At 43.0% G+C, this 9,017-nt stretch overlaps 1 protein-coding gene across 1 annotated transcript in view; it reads right to left on the reverse strand.

The window, feature by feature from the left end:
- The window catches only part of LOC137434146 (protein FAM83D-like), a 91,387-nt gene extending 88,341 nt beyond the window's left edge, over positions 1 to 3,046 (reverse strand). Inside the window, exon 1 of the mRNA XM_078785735.1 lies at positions 2,448 to 3,046. Within this exon, the coding sequence (XP_078641861.1) occupies positions 2,448 to 2,930 (483 nt within the window). The 5' untranslated portion in view covers positions 2,931 to 3,046. The remainder of the gene's footprint in view (positions 1 to 2,447) is intronic.
- Positions 3,047 to 9,017: the final 5,971 nt, after the last annotated feature.

A 9,017-nucleotide genomic window follows, 5' to 3' on the forward strand; every position in this document is an offset into this window, starting at 1 on the left:
GTGAAAAGATCCCAGATGTAATGTTGGAGTTGACCTCGAAAATGGGATTGATTGGGTTGTTCGGTTGGCTCGTATTATCAGAAGAGAGCAGTTTTTGAGAGTGAGATGTCCAGGAATCTGAGCAATCCGCTCCTTGGATAAAAAATGTTTTGGATTTCTTTCCAAAAAGATGTTTCACTAGATTCCAGGCGTGATTCCCATTTATCAAAGCCGCCCAGTACATTGTGAAACCGCTTTTCCTGGGCTTCACCTGACGTATCACGTAGTGCAGCTCGTGTTTATAGATACAGTCTCAGGTTGTGCATCAAGGCCAGAATCACCAGCAGCATTAACTTCAGCAGTTCCTTGAACACTAGTCATAGTACGTTTTTGTAGAGGCAATACAGTCAAACCATCTTCATTGCACATGTCAATGAAATCTTGATATGTGCTTGACTGATTTATTTCTAATACATGCCATTCAGTAGAAATTTGATTTAAAAATAGAACATTCAATTCAAAAAAGTTGTTCCTCAATCGTAAACTGACAGACGGATATGAACCAATTGCTTAACCCAGCTTTTTGCTTCGTGCTCGTGGGGCAATTGAACCGCTTTTCACTCTGCATGTATGGGGTGATAAACTAATCACCCCCGAGACCCAACACAGTCAAGCATTCACACTACTGGGTGATACAACTAAAGGGCTAGCGGTTCATCCCCGGAATGACAGTGGGTTGTCTTGCATGCTGAAGGTGTCAAAGTTGACGATATAGAGCGGCTTGGGAGCGTTGCGTACCTTTGTGAATGGGGATGGGTTGAGTGGTAGGGAGAGGGGGGGGGGGCTAAGGAACTGCAAAGCCAAGAAATACAGGGCAATGGCATGCCACCATACTGGAGGGTCCACCAATCACGTGATAAATGGCAGAGGGCCGAAGCTGCTGCCTGCCCCACAGTGACATCGTCAGTAAACGGGCAGTGTCAGAAAGGTTCAGAGCGTCTTCCTCTCGGGACACAGAACAACACAACTTACCCTAACTAGGCTTGGGGGATGGGGGTTGGGATGGGGGTTGGGAGGAGGGTAGGGAGAAAGGGGGTGGAATAAGAAAATAAACATCCACCCAGTTGGCCACACCAGAAAACTTCACCATAATCGCAAACTCCTAAGACAAGTATCCAAAAGTCCTATTACAACATGAATACATCAAAATCCTATAACTATAAAGCCCTAAATTATAACTACTGACCCCACACTCCCATAAAGGTAACAATATTATATTCCATTCAATCTCCTTGCATCCCATCCCACCCTACCATGTCATCAAACATCCATGGTATTGGTATCCCTCATTCCATTCCCCCATCCATCTACATGTTGACATCCCATCCTATCCCTTTCATCTCATGTCGTCCTATCTTAATCAATCATCCCATCCATCCAATTCCATCCCATCGCTCCCACAGCATGGTTATTAATTCGATTCAGTTTCAAGAATCAAACCAAAAGGGGCGTGGTATTTTGCATGAAGGGGATTGGCGCAACACGAGAAGCTGCACAACTCAGAAGACAAGTTCAGACAAACTAGAACGGCACTTGGTAGAGAGCACACCTCCACCAGGTGAACAGTTTACGTTTTGTATCCCACTGATAAGCCAGATCTGGATTCGGACCTGAACCAAAATCGAATGGGCTTGTTCTCGTCACCAAACCGACTCGTCAACTAAGTTTTGTCATAACTCGTCCACAACCTTTTGACATATCGTGTTCAGAGACAGACAGATATAGACAGACAGATATAGATAGACAGATATAGACAGACAGATATAGACAGACAGATATAGACAGACAGATATAGACAGACAGATATAGACAGACAGATATAGACAGACAGATATAGACAGACAGATATAGACAGACAGATATAGACAGACAGATAATAGATATAGACAGACAATAGATATAGACAGACAATAGATATAGACAGACAGATAATAGATATAGACAGACAGATATAGACAGACAGATATAGACAGACAGATGTAGACAGACAGATATAGAGACAGATATAGACAGACAGATATAGAGACAGATAATAGAGACAGACAGACAGATAATAGATATAGACAGACAGATATAGACAGACAGATATAGACAGAGATATAGACAGACAGATAATAGATATAGACAGACAGATATAGACAGACAGATATAGACAGACAGATATAGACAGACAGATAATAGATATAGACAGACAGATATAGACAGACAGATAATAGATATAGACAGATAATAGATATAGACAGATAGATATAGACAGACAGATATAGACAGACAGATATAGACAGACAGATATAGACAGACAGATATAGACAGACAGATATAGACAGACAGATATAGACAGACAGATATAGACAGACAGATATAGACAGACAGATAATAGATATAGACAGACAGACAGGGTGAATTACCTTCTTTGCCGAGCGTACGAGCTTGCGGATCTCCTGTCGGCAGCTGCCAATACCGGCACCCAGGAAAGGCTCAAAGCAAACGTCGACCTGGGACGGACCGCGGTACACGGCAATGGAATCCGGCCAGCCGAGGTCGAGCATGGGCGGTTCGATGTCCGACTGTTCTGGGAAATAGGTCGACGCGGGAAGCGCGGACTCGCGCCGCGACTGTCGCCCCTCTGGCCCCTCGTCCGCTCGTCTGACCCGCGAAAGGATCGCGCTCTTCTCGTTGTCGCTCAGAAACTCACGAACGTTCTCCTTCCGCACGAACTCGCGATACCCCTCGAAGCCCGAATGTACGAGCGACTCCACCGCGAGCCGCTGCAGCTCGCTGTACTGTTCCCCTGCTTCCTGACGCAGGGTTTTCCATCGCCTCGGACTCAAATCTCCAATGCAGAAAGAATCCGAATCCGACAGGACGTTCACCCCTTTGCGAGCACCCATGTTAACAAACAATCCCACCACCGGTGCCAATTTCCTGATTTAAACGGCCCGCGCAGCGTCGGCTTGCTGCGCTACTTTCCGATTGGTTCCTCTTTTCACTCGCCTGGCCCCTCATTGGTCCGACTCTCGAGCGCGGAGGCGTGTTTCCGGATTCCCGCGCGCCGATTGGTTCGATGTTCATTTAAATGAACAAATTATGTCAACGGCTTTTTAAACTTCCGAATGAAGCCACGTGGATGGCCAATAGTAGGCTCGCATCGGCGCCGTTTATGATTTAAAATAACAAATCGCTGCTCCCGTTTCTGAAATGTTTATCTGTTTGGGTGCGTCCGATGCCTGAGGGTATTTTATCCGACCATGAACGGTCCTTTTGCTCCGTGTCAGGCAATGAGGTCGCATTGCCTTATTTAATGTTTGGGTGAAGCTAGTTATGCTTGTGAATTTGCGACAAGTACCGTCTTGTATTCCTTTAGCGTTACAATAATCGGCAGATTAAGATGGCAACTTTCCCACCATCCAGCATGTCACAATCAAGTTTCAATTTTTTCCCTGTGACATCGTTGGAGTGCTGTTTATTTATTTGTTCTGCAATTTTTTGCAATTTTGCAATTTTTTGCAATTTGTTCTGCAATTTGTTCTGCAATGTTTTAGCTCTTTCACGAGCCTCGATCTTGTATACAATACAAAAAAAAAAACAAAAAAAAAAAAAAAAAAAAAGAATAAAAACTAACTTTTTATATATTACAAACATCTAACAGCTTTCTATAACAGAAAAGAAGTCACAGAAACTACAGGATCTTTAAACATGTGAATGTTTGATAAGGAAATCGCGACACAAGAGGACAATCGGCCCATCATGCCTGTGCCACATCCCCCCTTCCCCACCCCCAACCCGGACCAAATCGGCCAATTCAGGAGCGAGCAAATTAGGCCATGGGCCGTCGTGACCCTGACCCTCCTCTCCCATTAGGAAGTTTCCCAGGCCTTGATGGTTTTTTTTGACTTGTAGGTCCTTATTACCCCCACCACCAAAGGTGGATGGAGGTTATGTTTTCACCCCTGTCTGTTTGTTTTCTGTCCGTTTGTGAAAATATCTCAACTACAACGGCACTCAGTAGAGAGCATACCTCCACCTGGTGAGCAGTTTACGTTTTGTATGTCATAGTAGACCAGAAAATCACAATACAGAATTTATGTAATTTAGAAACATTCTTCACCAAAATGTAATCGATTCTTCCTTGTCAGACACACAACCTGTCCAAGAAGTTTCGTCCACATCCGTCCACAACTTTTTGAGATATCCTGCTATGTATCATTTTTGTCCCTATCTCCCAATGGTGAAGAATCACTTTAAAATTCTAGTAGCCGGATCCGAATCCGGATTTTCACCAAAATCGAATCATTTCGTTCTTGTCACATACGCGACATCTCTGCCAAATTTCGTCCGAATCCGTCCGCAACTTTTTGAGACATCTTGTTTACAAACGGACAAACAGATGAAAAATCACTCGTAGAGCGACGCTTGGCAAAAGAGAACACAGTAGAATGGCAATCAGTAGAGCATCCTTTTGACTTCACAAATAATTGGTGGTTGAATTATGTGACCGGATATGCAAATCTTCTTCAAATTAAGTTAATCGGATGAAAATTGAGGATTTTAGAAATTTGGCCTATGTTGACCTTTTAGCCTATTTTGATCTAAAAAAAATAGTTGGTGATTGAATTCAGTCGGTGGATATGAAAATCCTATTCAAATTTAAAGTCAATCAGATGAAAATTGATAATTTTGTAAATCTGGCCTATGTTGACCTTTTGGCCTATGTTGACCTCAAAAATAGTTGGGGGTTGAATTCAGTGACCAGATATGCATATTGTCTTTAAATTTTAAATTAATTGGATGAAAATTGACAATTTTAGAAATTAGGCCTATGTTGACCTTTTGGCCTATGTTGACCTTTTGGCATATGTTGACCTCAAAAATAGTTAGTGGTTGGTTTCAGTAAGCTGGTATGCAAATCCTATTCAGATTTCAAGTCAACCGGATTAAAATTGAGGATTTTAGAAATTTGGGAAAAGTGGTTGACCTCAGGCCTATGTTGACCTTTTGGCTTATTTTGATCTAAAAAAAATAGTTGGTGGTTGAATTCAGTTTGCAGATATGAAAATCCTATTCAAATTTCAAGTTAATCGGATGAAAATTGAGGATTTTATAAATCAGAAAAAAGTGCTTGACCTTTCGGCCTATGTTGACTTTTTGGCCTATGTTGATCTGCAAAATAGTTGGTGGTTGAATTCACTTCGCCGATATGTAAATCCTATTCAAATTTCAAATCAATCGGATGAAAATTGGGAATTTTAGAAATTTGAGAAAAGTGGTTGACCTTTTGCCAAACCTTTTGACCTCAAAAATATATAGGATTTTGTCGGACAACGAATTCTACCATTTGGTGAAGTTTCGTGAAGATCGGTTTAAAATTGTGACCTGTAGGCAAGTATAAGTGAGCGGACAGACAAACACACACACAAAAAACACACAAACCGGAGTGATCAACACACTTGTCCAAAAAAAAAATTTTTGACAAGTAACAAACAGACAGACAGACAGACAGACAGACAGGGGTGAAAACATAACCTCCATCCACCTTTGGTGGCGGAGGTAAAAAGTTGTGCACAGAATCAGACGAAATCTGGCAGGGATGTAGCATATGTGACAATAACGAAATGATTAGATTTTGGTGAAGATCTGGATTCGGATCCGACTACTAGAATTTTAAAGTGATTCTTCACCATTGCGAGATAGGGCCAAAAACGATACATAGCAGGACATCTCAAAAAGTTGTGGACGGATTTGGACGAAACTTGGTGGACCAGTTGGGTGTCTGACAAGGACGATTCGATTCGATTTGGCTAAAGATCCGGATCCAGCTAGTTGAATTTTAAAAGTGATTCTTCACCATTTAGTAATATGGCTAACCAGGTAGAGAGAGGTATGCTCTCCACCGAGTGCCGTTCTAGTTCAAACATTTGTGGATGGATTTGGAGGAAATTTGGTGGAGAGGTTGGGCATGTGACAAGGACGAAATGATTAGATTTTGGTGAAGAGCCAAATCCGAATCTGAGAATTCTTTGTCCATATATATATATATGTCAGTCATGATGTGACTTCATTCCATCAGTGGAGAACCGCCAGTAAGGTGTCGCATTCAGCTGCTGCTGCACCTTACTGGGAGCGATAAGCACCGCCTGCCACACGGCAACATTATCTCTGGTATCCACTCACTATATTAGTCAGGTTCACTATGTCAATAAATTATATTTCGTTCAAAATCATGGTAGATTAGCAAACCTATACATTTTTGGAAAGGTTATAGCATAAGGAAACTAAAAATCAATGTTTACATTTGGAGAGATACCTGTATGGCGGCCATTTTGGATTTTCAAAATGGCCACTGTAAAATACATATTTTGTTCTATTTCTGCCTCTAATTACCCGAAAAACTTTTTAAAATATACTAAACCTCTATTTTCAGGGACAAGGAATCCAATGAAAGTATCAAATTAGTGCTATGGGGAATGGTAAGACACGAATCAAAGGTTTTGAATTGCAAAATACTGTCTTTATATTCGCGATAAGTTGCATAATCAAATACATGTTATCATTTTGTACAGGCAGTTAATAACATCAAAATGTGTCACAATAATTCATATCACCAAACATACACAGGCAGTCAGCAAAATCATATATACACATGCGGTCAGTATAACTTCACATCTACACAGGCAGTCAATGACAAAATACACAGGCAGTCAATGGCATCAAACATACACGATTACAGAATATGCCATTCAGAGTTCGTCATCACTGTCCTGTGTGTCGTATCCGACAATATAGTCCGCATCGTTTTCACAGTCCGTTCCACACAAGCAAAGGTCGGTCAAATTGATTGGCAAATCGAATTGGTCCAATGGTCGATCGAATCGAATTCGATGAATCGAATCGAATCGAATCGATGTAATTGGTCGAATGGTCGAATGGTCGAATTGGTCGAATGGAATTGGTCGATTGGTCGAATCGAATTGGTCGGAATTGGCAAATGTAAACATTGATTTTCTGATTTTCCATGTAATAACGTTTCCAAAAATGTATAGGTTTGCTAATCTACCATGATTTTGAACAAAAAACATAGTGAACCTGACGATATGTGCTTATCGCTCCCAGTAAGGTGCAGCAGCAGCTGTATGGGACGGGACACCTTACTGGCGGTTCTCCACTTTTTTTCTTTTTTTTTTGTATACAGGATCGAGGCTTGTGAAAGAGCAAACATTTATCACACAAAAAATTAAAACAGACACATAAAGTATATAATAAGGGGTGCTATATAATAAGGGGAGCGGTAGACAAGATGGGGAGAGAAGAAGAAGCACACAAACACAACATTTGAGAGCAGGGACATCGGGAGATCTGTGGGAGGGAGACGGCTTGGGGGGAGGAGGCGGGGGTGGGAGAGGTAAAAAATACATGGACACAGCTGGGACTTCCAAAAAAGAAGTCGGTATTTCAGAAAAGTGGATCTGTGGTGAAATTAGCGGGAGTAGAAACGATCAAGGTTTTGGATGGGGGAAGATAAGAGATGGTGGTGAACAGCCGTTTTAAAGACCTGGAGGGAGGAGTGGGATTGAAAATGGTATGAAGTCACTGATGAGTGATGGTATGAAGTCGCATAATGACTGATATATAACCGAAAGGTTGTCAGAGTCACAAGTGTATGGAAAGCCTCACTGCGTTGCCCTGATGATGCCCCAACAAGGGCGAAACCAGGTCGGTAACTGTGAGTTTTGCATGCACTTGTGACAGTATCTGAATTTATAATCCGTAATGACGCACTGCTAGATGGCCCCTCCGGAGCTTTGCAGGCAATGCGGACATGCATGGCGATGACGTCATTACGTTCCTCATTAGGTTAGAGCGCCAAAATTACAGATACTAATATATATATATATATATATATATATATATATATATATATATATATATATATATATATATATATATATATTGTTGCGGATCCCAGGGCTGTCGACGGACTCGGGGGGGGGGGGGGGGGGGGGGAGTTTTATGACCCCGTTGAAATTGCGGTTTGTGACCCCGTGACTAAACTCGTGGTCAACGAGTTGCGAAGCAACTCCAATCGCCAGTCTCCCAGCCATACGCCAAAGGGTTGCTGGTCAATGAATCTCAGATACCTTCGAGACATGCGGCCAGAAAGTCCAGGTATTGAACCCTCGCGTTCCCACACCTTATGGTGTGCCGAGCGGATTGCACGGTGTGGGTCGCGGCGTTATCTTCTGTGATTGATGGGCCTGATTGACTCGTCGAATTCGGTTTCAGACGATGCTAGGCCAATGATGGAATAGACGTTACGAACATGTTTGAAAAGAACACAATGTACAGCCTTTTATTTACAAGGCAAAGAGACGAGAGGCAGTCTTAACTTCGCAATTATTACCTAGCCTAATCCCAACAGGCGCCTTCACACACAGACGGGAATGAATTGCAAGGGTTAATTCGTACCGATGCACGTGCCGCTGACTTGGGTCCGCCAGCTCCCGTGCGCAGCTCAAGGCCGTTCAGGACACGCAGCTTGAAGGTCCGCACGAACGACGATCCAGCTCAGATGAATCGCAGCGCAGGAAAGACTAACCAGCATGTCGGACAGCCAGCTTCTAGATGAACGCCGAGAGAGATGAACGCCAAGAGATGAACGCCGAGAGAAATGAATGCCAAGAGAGAGCGACTGACGATGGGCACGGACCTTTGTCCAGTGGAATGTTCCTTGAGAAGGTTCCATGGCCTCCCATTGGCCGAGGTTGGTCACGTGCGGTCATTCAGCCCTGCCTCCCCCTAGGAAGGTTTCATTCCTCCTTCCCTCTTTCATTTGGGAAGGTTTTACAACCCACCATTGGACGCCTGCCGATGACGTGTCCACGACTCCTCATTGGTCGCTCGCTGGTGACGTAGGCTCAACCTGATTGGTCGCCTGCTGGTGACCTGTCATTGGTCGCTTGATGGTCACATGCCCTGTTCTT

The sequence above is a fragment of the Myxine glutinosa genome, chromosome 10, assembly GCF_964187855.1.
Source record: "Myxine glutinosa chromosome 10, kmMyxGlut1.1, whole genome shotgun sequence".
Lineage (NCBI taxonomy): Eukaryota > Metazoa > Chordata > Myxini > Myxiniformes > Myxinidae > Myxine > Myxine glutinosa.